This window comes from Lepidochelys olivacea, assembly GCF_965140295.1.
Source record: "Lepidochelys olivacea isolate rLepOli2 genome assembly, chromosome: 1".
Taxonomy (NCBI): Eukaryota; Metazoa; Chordata; order Testudines; family Cheloniidae; genus Lepidochelys; species Lepidochelys olivacea.
The window spans coordinates 123,285,136-123,302,872 of NC_140411.1; the positions used below are offsets into that span (position 1 = coordinate 123,285,136).

Genomic DNA, 17,737 nt, shown 5'->3' on the forward strand with positions numbered 1-17,737 from the left:
CAATATTCAGGTTACTCCCAGTCCCAAAGGACCAGTCACTTACCCCTGATCAATTGTATCTGAGATCTCAAACCAAACACAACACCTGTAGCTAGTCCTGTAATAAATTAAAGATTTTATTAACTAAGAGAAGAAATGTTATTTACAAGATTAAAGAAAGTAACACACACACTCAAATAAGTATCACTCCTAACTTTCAACAGATAATAGAAACTTCTATCATAAATAGATTCTATATGTCCTTTGGGGCTAACCCAGCCAAAAACAGCCAAGGGGTCTTTTGCTTATGCTTGGCGATTCTTGCCCCTTTACAGTCCAAGCAGCAAAGAGAACCGAGTTTATCCTTGTCAGGGATTTTTATTCCCTTCACCTCAGAGCCCAAACTGATGGAATGAGTTCATATGCAGATCTCCCCTTCTTAGAGTGAGTGAGGAATACAATCAACAAGGTCTCTGTCCTTTGATGCTACACAATGGCTCCTTTGTTTTCAATGGGCCTTTTTTTGTGCAGGGCGAGTACTTTCATTAATGCTTTTTTCCTGTTTGGTGAGTTACACAATTAGAGGTTTACAATGCAAACGTTTGCTATCGCTCTATAACATGGTATACAGATAAGTGAGAGTAATGCATGAAGCATCCTACAAGCCATTCATAAGGTCTAAACACTAAACACATTCTTATCAACTTAACATCTATTTTAACACAGGTAAGCCAGACAGTTTTCCAGCTATGCATCTGTCAGCATTCAGTGAGGCCTGGGGCCTTGGCATGAGCTGGGACCTGGTCTGCCAGCATCACAGATATCAAGAGGAATCTTCATGTGGGAAGAAGAGAGGGATTTAAGATGGGTTTTTTAATATAACTATTACAGTAGCACTTAGGACCCATAGCCCCATTGTGTTAGGCACTGCACAAACACAGAACAAGATGGTTTCTTTCCCAAAGAGCTCGCAGTCTATGCAAAGTAGTGGAGAAAGAGAGGACTATGCCTAAAACAGGCATAATTACCTCTTGGAAGACTAACCCTTTGAACAGGGTGGGGGAAGGGAAAGGAATAAAAGCTGTCTTCTCTCCTGCAAGGAGTTGGAAACATAGCATGTGGCAGCCATTTAGGGTGCAGGAGGGAGTGAATGGAAAGAACACAAGTGCCATTTGTGCTCCCTGGATAATTCACATTCCCGGGCACTCCTGAAAAGGTGGCTAGAGTGTGGGATAGAACCAGATTTAAATAAGAACAACCGGAGAATCTTGGAGGGAAGAAAGATGGATTTCCCAGCCACCCCGTGCAGAAGCTTTGCTGCCTGGGATCCCTAACCAACAATGGTAAAAACACCCCCAACATGCGTAACAGCAGCAGCTGCTATATTTTGCTACGGAAGGTCAGTGAAAGGGCTGAACTGAGAAATAAACAATTACCTGGGCAAAGCACCCGCGTGTTCCTCATGTTTGAAGTAGCACTCCAATTATGTTGGTAAAATCACTATAATCTATTCTTGGTCTGTCTCCGCTACAATGGATTCATGAATATGTTGCTTCAAAACCAACTGGATGTGAGAAAGTCTAATTTTGTAAATCTAAAGACAATACACTGAGCCCAACAAACTGAGCACTGCATCAATAACTGCCGATGGATACTGGTATTGTTCAGAGAAGTTACTGAGACGTGGAAAAGGCTCCTGTGAATCAGGAAAATGTGCTGACATCATCGTTTTGTATAAATGTGTATGACCTGACAATACTAGATTAACACAGAACACATTCTGTAAAATCTTAATCTGGTGTAAACCAGTGTAGCTTCATTAGAGTCCGCAAAATAAACAAAAAGCTTTAGTCCTTTAGTAGAAATGCCGGGTATGTGAAAGGTAAAACTCATGCAGTTGGTGGAACTATGTCCATTTACACCAGAGGAGGACCTGGTCTCAATGGTACAGCATATTACAACATGTGCCAGACCTTCCCTTTTAAGAGTGTGCCTGAAGCATGATGTGTTACCAGTGAGGACAACATGCTAGAATGCAGCTGTTTGGTGACGGAATGATATGTTTACCAGGCATGAGGTACTTGCTGTACAATATAATGACTAAGAATGTTGGGTTCATATGTAATTCACCTGCTTGATGCGGTTTTATTAGTTTGTAAGGTACGGAGGAGCTCGGTGACCTGTGCTCCTAATCAGAGGTGATTCCTACTACCAGAGCTTCTTAAAACAAAAACAAACAAAAGAAAAATCAGAGAAGGTCTTGCTATGTGAACACTTTCTGTACAAAAAATTCTTCAACTCTAAAAATCTCAAAGGTTAGGAAGTCTAGAAGAAACTCAACCCACCTAGTTCTTCATTCCCATTTAATCATTCACCATTATCTCACTTGATTTATATTGCACAGCCCATTTTGCACCTTACAATTAAAAAAATGCAAGTAATGGTCAAAGTAACAAATTACTTTGTTGGGCCAAGCATCCTTTGTCAGTGTTACAAAACTGCACACATAGGGTACTCATTGTAAGAATGTTACTGCATTAATGGAACACTTAATGTTCCAGTAACCCCCATTTATCTAGCTATTTTTGCTAGGCTAGGATAATAATGACCACATAAAGTATGTAATGTCTATGGCCCTCATCCACAAAGGTACTTAGGTGCCTAAACCCAGATTTAGGCACCTAAATCCCAGTCTAGGCTTCATTGTAATCCATGAAACTCCTGCAGATTCTGGCAGACACCTATACTCACTTGGTGCCTACAGTGGTGGATTAGCCACTGGGCCAATGGGGCCTGTGCCCAGGGGCCCTGGCCAATTGGGGGGCCCTGGAAAAATGGTCACTCTGACCTTGCTCCCTGGCAGGAGCACCGGGCAGGTGGAGGAAGCCCCCACACCCCAACTCCGCTCCCCAGCAGGAATGCCAGGTGGGGATTGCAGGCGGAAGGTGTGGGGAGGGGCCCCCACTTGCTGTGGCCCAGGGCCCACAAACCCATAATCCACCTATAGGTGCCTACATTTTCAGGGTAAAAGTTCCCTCACCACCTAAGGTCTTGTCTGCATGGTGCAGCAATGTGGACAAGAAGGATATAAATTATAACATGCACCAATGTGAAAAGCACTATGAAGCCTGAGTAGACCCCGCTGGTGTACACTAAAAGTTCCCTAGATTGTGTTAATGGTGTGCATTGGTGTGCATTAGAACTCACACCCCTCTCATGCACCATGTAGATAAGTCCCAAGTTTCTGCTCCTGTGCCCGACCACCCCCGCGAACTCAATAAGTTCATGCTCTGGTGTCTGGATGCCTATATCCTTCCAAAGCCCCAGAGCAATCTGTGAACTAGGGAATGAATGCATTTGAGGCCCAATCTGTTAGGCTTGCTCAGAGGCTGCTGATCAGATCAGGTCCCATTCAAAATATAGCTGAAGGGGGAGTGGAGGGGGGGAGGAGCTGCTGCTGCTGCTGCCCATCTTATATCTTTTAGCTCAGTAATTAAAGCATTTATCTGGGATGTGGGCGACACCGGTTGAATCCCCCCATCTTTACCAGAGGGGGAGAAAGGATTTGAGCAGAGAGTCTCTGTGAGAGGGTGTTCACCCCACACCAATCCTGAAAGGATTAATGAAGTGCAGAGAGGACCAATTAGTATGATAGGTCCCACATGAGAGGATTAGGATGAAGCTCACCTGAGCAGGAATGGGCTGGGCTAGTATAAAGCCAGGAAGCTGTCACAAGAAAGTTATAGTGAGCATGTGTGTAGCCCCTTTCTCTGTGCATTAGAGAGGGACGGTAGGAATGCAGGAAAAGAGTCTGACCCTTGGAGCCTGGCCCTGAGGGAGGGGTGTACACTGAAGCAAGAAGGCTGGAGAAGAGAGCCTGTGAGAGATGAGTAGGCAGCAGGCTGGGGAGTGAACAGAGAGAGAATGTAGGTGCATGCTCTAACATTGGGTTAAAAGTTATAAGGTGTGTGGCACTACCTCCTCCACTGACTGTTTTGTGTGAAGTGACCTGGGCGCCTAACTCATTCCTGTGAGAAACCACCTAGGTGCCTAAGGTGCTTGATTCTAAGAGACAGGTTCCCACTTGTTGCTTGCCCAGTAGAGAGAGATAAGTGCTGACCTATGGGGGAGAGGCAAGCACCCATTCCCCCTCTTCTTCCCCCCCCCCCCACACCGGGGTTGAGTATCTCCTATGGGCTAGTTTAGGCATCTCAACTAAGATGCCTATTTCTCCTCATCAATTGCATGGGGATCCTAGGTGCCTAAGTCAGCCTGTGTGGATTGCAGTGTTACATCTGTGACCTTTCTAGGTTCCTAAAGGTTAGTCTCTGACACACTGTTGCAATGCCTTAGTCCTTTTTTTGTGGGTGTAGGCCTACAGCTGTAATGTTAATGACCATTTCTCTCTTCTCCCCCAGTCCTCTCTTATCAAAAAGACCACAACACTTCAATTACTAAGTGGAAAAAGTAAATTACTTTCATGTTGATAACTGAGAAAAATCACAAGCACCATGAGACAAGGATTGTCTCCACAGATCATGGGAGCTGTGCTGTGAGGCATCATTCAGTCGGCATGATGACTTTGCAAGAACTACTAGCACCTGAGTTTGCTATTAAATACACTCATGCTGAATGATCTGCACTCAGCTAGTTCTCCTCCAAATGACAACCTTGGCTAATTTTTCTCTGCCAATCTGAATCCATTTTTCTATTTCTCTTTATTTTTCATTACTGCTCACTTTTCTCATGGGCATTAACTGTTCCACTCAGAACCCGCCAGGTCTCCCTGCATCATTGCTGTGGATTTTACTGTGATAAAAACTGCAGCAACATATCTCCAGCATGCAGTAATTTAGGAGTGACCTGGAAGGGGGCTACCACTACACAACAATGTTTCAGAGTCCTTCAGATTGAGGTCTTCAATCCATGAAGACAGAGGCTCCATCCTTGCACTCTAGGCAATGAAAGGCTATGTCCCCTGCTTCTTGTCCGAAAACACTAACTCCTCCCACAAAAGAAAAGCAAGTCAAGAATTCTGAGTTAAAATCAGTTTTTTCTCATTAGCATTCCCCACTGATATCGTCAAGCTGTCTAGAATGGCTCACAGCAATGAGTGCCAATTTCAGGTGAGACTGTTAAAAAATCGGGGCACAGACTCCAAACTGGCTGAGAGTTCTGTACTTACATTTTTTCAACCAAGTAACAAGTGCAATCTCCTCAGGCATGACTACAGCCTTAGATTGGACTGTCTGTGACTCCATGTTATCTTGCCACCAAGATGTTTTCTTACATCAAAAATCATAAGAATAGTCCAGTTACTCCCAGTCCCAAGGGACCAGGCAATTGCATCCTAGATATCTCCCCAAAGACAGTACTTGTAGTTAGTCCTGTAATAAACTACAGATTTATTAACTCAGAAAAGAAATGTTATTTACAAGGTTAAGGCAGGTGAGCATACACACCCAAATGAGTCAGTCTTGGGTTTCAAAGATGATAGAAGCTGCTGTAATATGCACACTTAATATATCCATTAGGGCTAACCCAAGCTACAAAGCTGGGGATGTCTTGCTTACACTTAGAAGTCTGACCCTCTCCCTGAAGTCCAAGGAACATAGGCCTACTTTCTTCTTGACAAGGATTTTTATTCCTTTCCCCCAGAGTTCAAGCTGTGATGCAACAAGTATTTGTGTGTCTTTTTTCTTCTTTGGGGGGGAAGCAATCAGCCAAGTCTTTTGTCCACTGATGTTTTACAGCAGTTAGTCTGGTGTTTATGGGCTTCTTTCTGTTGGGCAGGAGATGACCCCTCTTGTGGTAAACTAGTATTTCACACTTGGTGTAATGTTTCTTGCCTGACTCTAAGGGTTGAGTTTGATCAAATATTTTTATAGCTACAGAACAAACATTTTAATATTACCTTAGAACAGTGGTTCTCAAACTAGGTTCCGCTGCTTGTTCAGGGAAAGTCCCTGGCAGGCCGGGACGGTTTGTTTACCTGCTGTGTCTGCAGGTTCAACAGATCATGGCTCCCACTGGCCGCAGTTTGCTGCTCCAGGCCAATGGGGGCTGCAGGAAGGGCGGACAGCACATACCTCGGCCCACCCTGCTTCCTGCAGCCTCCATTGGCTGGGAGCCGCGATCAGCCAAACTCGCAGATGCGGCAGGTAAACAAACCGGCCCGGCCCTCCAGGGGCTTTCCCTGAGCAAGCGGCAGCCCTAGTTTGAGAACCACTGCCTTAGAACATGACACAGATATTATAAGTAAGATTAATGCATGCAACAATTTAGAAGCATTTCATAAAGTCTAAATACTAACCACACTTTATAAGCCTAATATCTATTTTAACAATACTAACGCTCAGGCGAGCCAAACTGGTTTCCAGCTTTACATTTGTCCACGTTCAGTGAGGCCTAGGGACCTTGGCATGAGCTGGCACCAGGTCTGCCAGCATCACAGATGTGTTTGCTGGAATGGGATAAGTTGGTCCAATAAAATAGAGGTGAAGTCTTGAGCTGTATGAGTGAATAGGTATCCCACATTGCCCAACACCATTTAAAAATTAGTTATACTTACTAGGCATTCTTATAAAGACATTTTGGTAGGGGGTAGCAACTTATTTTAAAGGGACAAACATGTAAATATATGAGAATACAGTACCACTAGAGCCAGACAACATTTTCAGATCAATAATTTATTTGCCAAAACCTGTAGTTTTGGATTGACTGAAACAATCCACTGATTTGACTCAAATCTGCTGAATAATTGTGGAAGAAAATATTTTCAGGCTAGAGTCACAAAAGGACTTTCCTCCTGGTTTGTGAATGGTGTGTGAGGATGGGGTAGGTGATTTGCCAAAAATAAAAAATGAATTCAGATTGAATTGTTTTGAGAATTACCAGTGAACCAAAAGTCAGTCTTCTAGCTCTAATCATTACTCAATCATAGGGTAATTAAACTACAACCTTACCACAGTCTAAAAGTAGCAATGTATGAGGTAATTGGTTACTCTTTGAATGATCAGATAATTTGGAATATTACAGAATGATTTCCAAGAGCATCTAATTACTGTGGGTCTAATCCTGCTAGCATTTTGCATGCAGAACTCCTGTGGAAGTTTGGCACTTTGGAATCCAGATTGGTTTTTTGGAGCTGGGATTATATAATGTTTATACATTGGTTACATGACTATATGCACTTTTAGGAATAAAAACGTAGCATTTTATTTTAAAATAAAATGATTTAATTACTGATACATAATATGTGCATCAAAGTTCTGAAGAAAGTGTAGGATAATTTAAGATTTGGACTGTTTGACTAATAGCAAAAAAGAAAAGGTGGACATTTTATAACATTAAAATTCCCATGAAAAATAAAGTTTTGAAATATTTCACCTAGTTCTATTCATGTTAAACTTCCAGTGAGGGAGATTTTTACATATTCATGAGCCCTGTGCAGCAACATACATTTTATCTCCATAGGTTTCAAATATTGAGATTTTTTTGTGAACTTTCTGTAGAAAATACCCAACTATGGTCTCATAGTCATGGAATTGCTGACATGGGCACAATGGCTGAGTGGCAGCTACAATAGTCTTGAGATCTTAAGTAGCAACCTCCTTTAAAATACTAACTTAGAAAAATAAGTGATCAGAATCTTATACCCCGCAGTTTTCCTGTGAAGTATGAAGATATTTATAGAAAAGAACCAGCTGTCAAATAGAAATTTAAATTTGCCATCTAATTAGCCATCATGACATAGGGCTTCTGTCAACAGTACAACATAAGCCCAGGTTAGTAGAACTTGAGTTAGCAGACCCTGGGTTTGCGCACCTACAAATTTGTAACCCAAGACTAGGAATTGTTGAACCCTGGGTCCCAGCCTAGGGCTCCAGGATCTACCCTCCATTAGGTGGGCCCCAGTCCAACCACCCATATCCCAGACTTTGTGTTCATATTGCAGTGTGGGGGAAAACTTGACTGTCCACTAAACCTTACTGTCTGGAGGACAAAACATTGGTCCATGGGATTGGGGGAATACTTCTAGGCAGACTTCCAGAGGACAAGTCCAGTGCAGCTGCATCTACACTGCAAAGGACTATGGCTTGAACCCTGGGTCCTGGCTTGGGTCCTCCACCCCTGTGGGGTCCTGGGACCCTATGTCCTAACCCTAGGTTAGCATAATTTGTGTGTAAAGAGAAGGTGGGGTTAGTCTTGAGCCTGAGTTCAAACCCTGGTCTTACACTGCAGTGTAAACATACCCAGGGACTGATCCAGAGCCCAGTGAAGTGAGTAGGAAGCCTGCCCATTGACTTCAATGGGCAATCAGGTCCACACAGTATAGATATGTCAAATTCTGCTGGGTTTATACCAGTGTAATTCTGAAGTACAACTTCACTGAAACCAGTGGATGTATGACTCTTTCACTGGTATGAATGAGAGCAGAATTTCTCTGCAGTGATATTTGAAGGGAATTGTATGATATATACACTTAGTACTTTCCTGACATAACCTTAATTTTGCAGATATTTTGATCAGCTTTATAAATTCCCTTTAACGCCAGGATGTTTGAAAAGTAAAAAATACATATGTTAAGCCATTAAATAACCCTAAATACTATAGTATGGCAGTACTTTGTCAGTATTACACTGCTGTAATTTGGACTCATTTGTGTTGTCTTAGCAAAAGTAACTGCTAGAATAAACAATGTGTCAAAAACCTTCATTTGAGAACACCGATATATCTCTTGACAACTTTTAATCACACGTCTGCATATGATACATATGATGCATATGATTGGTTCTGTCGGGAATTTCCCTAGGTTTTTTGAAAGCTCTTTAGAACTATTTCGGTCTGATTCTTCTGACAACTGTTCTGAAGAGGTGGAGTACCCATCTGTAATCTTACTGTCTGTTTTTAGTGTGGTATAAAAATGTTGGTTGCTTGCTCAAGGTCTGTGAGGTCTGATTCTTTAAGACAAGAAAGAAGGCTCCATCAGCAGCTTAACAGCTCTAGACAAGGCAAAATCAATACATTAAGATGTGCATCTGTGAACACATGGTGCAGCCAGAATGGAATAAGTTTACTGAAATAATTGCTAATGTAACTCTCTCCTCTCCATTAAACTCAGTTTAGTTTGAAAATGAGTCTTGGGAGAATTTTTGTAGACATTGTATATAGAAACAGTTGAGACCCAGCTGGCTTTTTGCTAACAGCATACTCTTTCTTTTTTAGTGCAATAATCCTAGAACCTTCCATTTCAGAAGGCATTGGGTATCCCAGAGTTAAACTCTTACCGTAACAAATCTAAATATCTGCACCTGTGGAGTTTTTATGAACATTTCCAACCCTGAGGCATCCAGGCTCTACAGAAGCTATGCTTTTTAACAGCAGAACCAATTGCATTTCTCCAACATTTGTAGAAACATGTGGCACTTCTTTTGCTTGGTAGTGGCAGAAGATACAATCTCGTTCCCGGAAGCATCCCATCTTCTCCTAAACTAGGAGATGTAATTTAGCAGGCTCCTTTTTAATTTGGAATTCGGGGGTTTTATGGGGAAATCTGAGTCTGGACCCTGACTGTCACTGATATGACATCAGCAGTCTTCTTATTCTCTTCTGTTTATAAACCATCTGGAGCATTCATGAAACATAGAAGGCCACATTCTCCACTGGTTTAAATGGGCCTTTTATACCAGCAGATTTTGACTCAGTTAATTCAGTAAATTATAGCATATTTATATAGTGTAACTAAAAGTGGATTCAAAACAATGCATGATCATTTAGTCCCCAATCCTACAGAGACTTGCATGCACTTTGGCTAGTTCCACAGACTTCAGTGGAACTATTCGGTGTGTAATGTTGTGTGTACATACGTCTTTGCAGTGTCAGGGTCTTGTTGCCCACATGTAATATCTAAATAAAACTGCTTGTGCTTCCCTGCTACTTCCAATCCTTACCTAAATTATGTCAATTGTAGCTTTCTACAGTTCTACCTATTATTGCAGTTTGAAGCCAGCCTCCTTGCTAGGAGCAGTTAGACTCCTATTTTGTTATCAGCTAGGTACAATTAGAGTTACATTACATCAGTTGTGTGCATTCAACTGAGTTCAGATTTCCTTTTGATTGCTGTAGGCAGGATTTAAATTTTGCCTAAAGAATTGACTTATGGTGATAAAATTCATGACCTTAAATAACCCAAACTGCCTCATACCACACTTTTCTAACAGTACATAATCACTTTATGGATTTTAGGCAGGGATTATTGTCTTTGGGTTTCTATTTCTGATCATTTTAATGTTACTTTTGTATCTTCATAGAAACTTCTGTTTTTACAAGTTTATTGTATTCGTGATTGACCAAACAGGAATTGGCTGTTGCTTAAGTACTGAAATAAGCACAACTTAAAAAAATCAATATAAACTGATTTTGTTCAGCCAGAGCAATCCTGCCCCCTTTTTTGCTTAGATTTGACTGAGTCATAATTGACTGACTCAAAATAAGCCTGATTTAAACCCAAATAAGATTGTCCACATAGCCTTTTACACTGGTTTAAAATCACATTTAGGTAGGCTGGTGCAGCTTTCATGTAAACAAACCCTTAGGCTCCCTCAGACTCAGGGGGCTAAACTGAGATGTGATTTGGTTCATTAGCAGGCCACCTTAAAGCTATTACTTACCTCACTCTGCTGATGACTAAGAGCATCAGTACTGATATAGGCTACATGGCTAGAAGCTAAGCTTTAAGGAAGGGCTACTTTAAGTGGGTTGTTCCCATCCTACTTTAACTTACACCTTCTATCTCCTCAGCATGCAAGTTACACCAATTCAGACACCAGTTGTAGGATAATTACTATCTCTAAGGGATCCCTACCTTAGACCACATTTCTGAATTTAGCCCATTGTAGGCATAAAGTGTAGGACTGGAAGGGACCTCAAGAGGTCATCTAGTCCAGTCCCCTACACTCAAGGCAGGATTAAGTATTGTCTAGAATGTAGATAATATGTTGTTTGCATGTAGAATGCAAACAATAAATGAGGCTTTAAAAGTGCTTAGCTATTTTTAAGTTAAACTAGTGCAACTTTCTTGTGTAGAAAAGACAAGTCTAGAAGGAGTTTCTTGCAGTAGCCAAGCACATGGGGGAAGGTGGTGTAGTTTATGTGAGGAGGGGACTGGAAGAAATTGTAAGTTGAATCGGTTTGGATGGCTTGTGCCCAGTTTCTGAATCTGGGCCACTGTGTAACCACAAAGTCTGTTTTCCATGCTGGTACTGAGATAAACAGATCATAAAGAGAAAGTGATGGAGGCTATAATTTACAGCAGGGAGTACATATGCACCAAGCATAATAGAAAGGAATCTTGCCAGCTCTTCAAAATGTATCAGCTGTTTGTTTTTTGGTTTTAACCAAAGACTGGTATCTGTAATTATGAAAAAGTTTAACATGATGAGCTGTGTCCTCCACAGGGTAGTATTAAATGCTGCCTTTTGTTTTCTTCCACAGTAAAACCAACAGTTATTGATGTTGACATTTATGTTAACAGCATTGGCCCAGTGTCATCAATAAATATGGTAAGTGTCTTGTTAACAATGATTTTATCTAGACTGCTTGTCTTGGCATCAATACTTGGTTTTGAAGGGGCAGGGGGGAAAGAGAAATGTCACTAGGTTAAGATGTTTTGATTGAGAGCAGTGAGAAATATATCAGCAGATATAGTTCTACTTTTCAGACAATTCTTTTGTCATTCCTGGGAGAAATAAACCAACTCCGCAGTATCATGCGGAGTGCTGCCTGGCATAAAATGCTGTTATATATTGAATGATAAAATTATGATGTTCAGAAAGACATATGGAACAAACCATTTTCAGGGAAATGTTGCAAGTGGCACTTAAATATCATTTAGGAAATTAAAATTAAATTGATTTTTATGTAGAAGAATTTCTGTTTATCTTAAAAATAAGCCAGGTATTGACAATATGTCCCTGTATAGAAATATATATGTAAGGTTTGGCTTTATAAGTGTTGGGTTAACTCTGGACCAAAATCAGTATGAATTTTAGATCAGTGCGTTTACATGAGTTTATCAGATCTCCAGTGTTGTACTATAAATCAATGAGAATAGTGTCCTTCAGTTTTCCCCTTGAACTTTAGCGGGAAAAGGTCATCTTTAGTTGTACTGTGGACATGAGCCAAGGGATGCAGAACTGTCAGAAGGCATGTGAGACACTGATGTGTCTGATACCACTGGTTTATGCTGGACCTAATCATAGAAATAAAACTCTCTTCTAGCTCACTGTTAACAGATGGCTTAACATACAGGAAAGGGCTCAGTTTTTGCAGTGACAAATGCATGCTATAAATTGTTTCTTTATCTTGATGTTGACATAGTTATGTAGGCTTGGATTGCTTTTGCGTGCACAACTTTCAGCTTCAATTCATGGATTCCAAACACTCTCCATTGTGTGGAAGGATGACATTTGTCCTAATGTGGTTCAGGAATGGGGGGGGGGGGATTTGCTAATATTTTGATCTGATCAAGTCTAATCTCCTACTTTCTTCAGGGCAGACACGTGGAATGCCATCATGTGCTCAAAACCTAGCCAACTCTGGTGGGCACAACTGTAATATAAACATTCAACAAGTGTAATTCTTCTAGCTTACGGGGGGGGGGGGGGGCTGAGTTTCAAAACCATTGTTCTGAGTTTGAATGCCAATGCCTTTTTTCAATGACTTGGATTTTTAAAATATACATTAACACAGGACACTCAGTGCAAATGAGAGATTTGGCAAGTGAAGATGGAACAAATAATCAGTACTGGGAACATCTCATAGTGTCACATTCTGTGAGTGTGAAACATTTAGTTATATTTCTTCAGTTGAAGCACAGAATGTGAAACAATAGAGGCATCTGTGTTCTTAAATTGGTAATTATCTTACCCTCCAACTACAATTCAGAGGGATGTATCTACAGGAGGATCTCTTCTGCATGCATTCCTCTGGCTCACATTACTACAGTATATCTTGTGTGTGTGCCCTGCACAAGAGGAATGAGAGAAGGTAACTACTGACCTATTAGGTTAGGAAGGTTTATCTAGTTCTTCCTTGTTCCTTGAACTGGCTTGTAAATCCTGCTCTGAGCTGCTAAAGATGCAGATGGATTAATTACATTTTATAGGAACTGTCCAAGCTAAGGGGATCAGAGAACCCACTTCAAGTGAGTCAGCAGTACTTTTAAGTCAATTTCTCAGTTATCAATAGAAAATTTTACTGTGGTCAGTGAGTGAGAGATGAAAGCCAAAAATATAAAACTTGGGTGCCTAAAGTTAGTGTTCTAAAGCCATAGGTAGGCACTTAACCATTCTTATGTTTTTATATTCTATACTGGGTCATATCAATGGTCCATCTAGCCCAGTATCCTAGATTCCATCTGCTTCAGTATCTCAAGCATGAGCTCACCAACAGGTGGTGGAAAGGAGTTAACCGGCTTTTTCTCTTCCAACCATAGCTCTTAGTTGCTTTTTATTTAACCTGCACGACTCTGAGGTTAAATTGTATATTGCTATCTTAGAGCTCAAACACCACTCATGTATATCAAGTTTCAGCTGTAATTTAATCCTGTAGATAAAATCTAGGGGGTAAAACCCTCTTCCTTAAATTAGAAAGCAATCTGAGCAATAGTTGTTCAATTGAGTATTTGAGCAAATTCTGTAGATCAAGTTTCGTTAGAAGTACATACCTTTGTCCTGCTTATGATAAAACATTAATATTGTCATAAATATAAAGGGAAGGCTAACCACCTTTAAATCCCTCCTGGCCAGAGGAAACCCTTTAACCTATAAAGGGTTAAGAAACTAGGATAACCTCACTGGCACCTGACCAAAATGACCAATGAGGAGACAAGATACTTTCAAAAGCTGGGAAGAGGGAGAACATCAAAGGGTCTCTGTCTGGGTGAGGCTTTTGCCAGGGACAGAACAGGAATGGAGTCTTAGAACTTAGTAAGTAAGCTAGCTAGATATGCGTTACATTTATGATTTCTTTAAATGGCTGAGAAAATAAGTTGTGCTGAATAGAATGAATATTCCTGTCTTTTTGTAACCTAAGGTTTTGCCTAGAGGGATTCTGTTTTGAATCTAATTACCCTGTAAGGTATTTACCATCCTGATCTTACAGAGGTGATCTTTTTTTCTTTTTACTGCTTCTATTAAAATGTTTTCAAGAACTGAATGCTTTTCTTTGTTCTAAGATCCAAGGGCTTGGGTCTGTGGTCACCTATGCAAATTGGTGTGGATTTTTACCAAACCTTCCCCTAGAAGTAGGGTGCAAGGGTTGGGAGGATTTTTTGGGGAAAAGATGTTTCCAAACAACTCTTTCCCAGGAACCCAGAGAAACGTTTGGTGGTGGCAGTGGAAAACCAAGGGCAAAGGGTAACATAGCTTGTACCTTGGGGAAGTTTTAACCTAAGCTGGTAAAAGTAAGCTTAGGAGGCTTTCATGCAGGTCCCCACATTTGTACCCCAAACTTCAAAGTGGGGAAGGAACCTTGACAAATATAAATGCTAATTCCTTTTTCCCTCACATGGAGAAATAACGAGGAAACCACTGATGAAAGATGACTACTACAGACAGTATGAAATGAATTGAATTTGGATAGCTGCATCCATGATAGGAAAGCGAATCTACTCAACCCAGGGCTGTCTCACCAGGGATCCCCTTAAGGAATCTTTCCTGGGGGGAGAGTTTGTCCTCTGACTTTGAAAGATACCCAGAGACATACCTGGATGTGTCAGGCGGTCAGGGCAATATGCACGGAGGCTTTGTGCCCCCAGCAGCCCAACCCTTCACTCACTGCACTACCAATGCTTCCCCAACTGGCCCCAGGATCTCCATTAAAGTATCTGAGGATACCCACAATGGACGGGGCCATGGTGAAAAGGTAAGACAGCTCCAGGCTGTGCTCCTTTCTTAAATCTTCATGAGGGGTGATCATCCCTCTGGCTCTACTACCATTAAAATGGGGCTAGTCCTTTTCTGCCCACAGAGCATGGATTAGAGTTTGGGAACTAAACAAAAGCATTCTATCTAAATTTCCTGACCATAACATGAACTAATAAAATTGAAGCTTTAGAATATTTCTGATTGCAATCCTGAATTTTTGGCACTGCTTTCTCAATGTAAGCATGAAAAACCAACCAGCAAGATCCATTTTTATATATTACCCCTTTGATGTGAGTTATAAACCATCTAGGTAGGCTTGGAATGGGTAGGGGTTAACTATGTAATTAGTGGTCTGATGTGTGCCCCCAAACTCCTGGGTAGTAGTTTCTCTCTAGTGGAACTTGAGTAACCTATCTCAATCCTATCCAGTCCTGAAAATGTTCAAGGACTTTCTTCTGCAGGAAGTCTAACTAGAGTGACCAGATCCCTCAATTTTATAGGGACAGCCTTGATTATGGGGGCCTTTCTTATATAGGCACCTATTACCCCCCCAACCCCAGTCCCAATTTTTCACACTGACCCTCTGGTCACCCTAAGTCTAACTGGTATGGTATTAAACTGGGCCAGTAGCTAACCTTCCATTTTGGGCTGCAGTTTGAGTAGTCTACTGTATTTATTGCATCTGCATGCAATACAGCCAAAAAGCAGCTCCCAGGACAGTCATTTAAATAGTAAGCAAGATTGATGTATTGTGGCTGAAAACAGGCATAGTTAGGAGCCAGATAGTGATTAGCCTTGTCTGAGTGCAGTGTTGGGAAGGTAGTCTTCCCTTTGTGCCCTTGCACAGGAGGAAATCGGTATAGCACACTACTGCAGTCTTTGTGCTCTCCTGACTGTAAGGTTGCTCCAGACTAGTGCCAAGAGCAGCAGTATCCTCTCTAAAAAGTTTTTGTGGGTCAGCTACAGGCCAAGTCCTTCTGTTTGTCTACTAATTCCCAGCTATTCTCCCGTGGGTCTGTCAACATGGCTTCTATTTTATAGATACAGATGTCTGTGTAATATATAAAAATATGGACCATATAAAGAGTGCCCCTGTTAACACCTGGTCTTGGACCTGTCTCCTGCCCTTAAAACTACAAAGGAAGAGGTTCCACTCAGGGGTTACTACAATGTCAAGCTGTAGTGAGTGGAGCCCTCATGGAGGGGATCATGACCACCTTTCTACTTGCAGATCATTGGCCCCACAGAGGGTCCTATCAGACCTGGGTCAGTGCCATAGAGGTGACTTTCCCCGTTCTATGAAGGCAGTGGGATCTGTGTCCAGGGGCCCTCAGCAAGAGGGATCCTTGAGGTGCAATCTGGACACAGCTAATATTAAATAGCGCAGGAATTACTGAGCACAGTCAAAACAGAAAGGAGTTGAGGATAGATGGAAAATCAATCTAATGGAGTGATGCAGGAAGTTTGTCCAGGTGGCTTCAAAAATCTTTTTTCCAGCAGTAGAAGGGTTACATAAAGTGACAGAAGTAACCAGTGCTACACAAAAGCAATTTGAAATGTAGAATCTCCACACCCATCTAAAATCTTTAGGGCAGCATTTTTTTTAAAAAAGTCAATTTTTATAAATGTCATACTGGGAAAAAATGGAACATGAACTGTGATCTTTAAAATATGTATCAGCTGGCTGCCTAAGGAACTGCCACAAGGCATTTAATGTAAAACCACATTAGAACTTTCCAAGTGATTATTATATCCCTTAACTTTATCCTATCTTTTTATACAGAAGTTACAGGAACCTATCACTGGCCACTTCACAGTGAAATCTCATTACAGAATCTGACTTGCGAGATGTGGTATTGATGTCTCACAGGAACTTTTTCAACTTTACTGTTTAAGAGCATTGCTATGTCTTAATAAAAAAAGAGTTTTTAGAAGACCCCCCCTCCTAGTGAAGCAAGCTAACTTTCATTAACATTCAGGAGTTGGACCATTCCTGTTAATTTTTTTCCTCTTCAATATTTCAAAGTATAGTTTTCAAATTCCAGATCACAATTTTAATACCTTAAAATATTTGGTCATTTTTAGTGCTACATTTTAAAAATTATGCAGATGCATGGATTTCCTGAGCATCAAGTCCCATTCTTTTCAGTAACCGCATAGGGCAGGTATAGTCAATAGGCAGACCATAGGGCAAAATCCAGACTGCCAGATGCTTTTGAGTGGACCCTGAAATCTTTTTATTTACATATTTTTATAGTCTTTGGAGTCTGGACCTTGACTGTAGCTTGAGCAAGAAATTTGGACCGTGACACAATAGTCTACCCCTAGCATAGGGTCATAAGCTGCTTTATATGTGTTAAAGCTTAACATGGCACCACACGGTGCCTTTTCTGCAGATATGACCTAGACTTGTGCCTGATTTAGAAACAGAGAAAATTGACGTTGAGACATAATTCAGGAAACATACTTGAATGTATTTGTTCCCCAACATCTTCCTCTTCAAGAAGCTCAGTAAGGCAGAAAAACACAATACCACCCTATAGGCAACTCAATCCCTATAAAACCAAATCAGGTCTGTATGCACAGAGTGGACATGCCTAATTTTGGTTAGTATCTGAGATTGGATGAGGTCACAGCCCGAGATGAGAAAAGACTGTAGCTCTAGCTCTCTGTGGCCGTAGTGCCCAAAATCTTATTTCAGTGCAGCTGCATGTAAAAAAGAGTGTTTGAGAATGTGAGGAACCTATACTTATCTAGTCATAGCGATTGCTTATCCGTTGGATAAATGCTCATACATTTATTCTCATACAATTTGAAAATGTATGTAG

General features: G+C 41.1%; 1 protein-coding gene across 1 annotated transcript in view; it reads left to right on the forward strand.

Moving 5' to 3' along the window:
* GABRG3 (gamma-aminobutyric acid type A receptor subunit gamma3) overlaps positions 1–17,737 on the forward strand; it is a 530,598-nt gene that overhangs the window by 17,468 nt on the left and 495,393 nt on the right. The window contains exon 3 of the mRNA XM_084610241.1: positions 11,476–11,543. Coding sequence (XP_084466367.1) covers positions 11,476–11,543 — 68 coding nt within the window. The remainder of the gene's footprint in view (positions 1–11,475; positions 11,544–17,737) is intronic.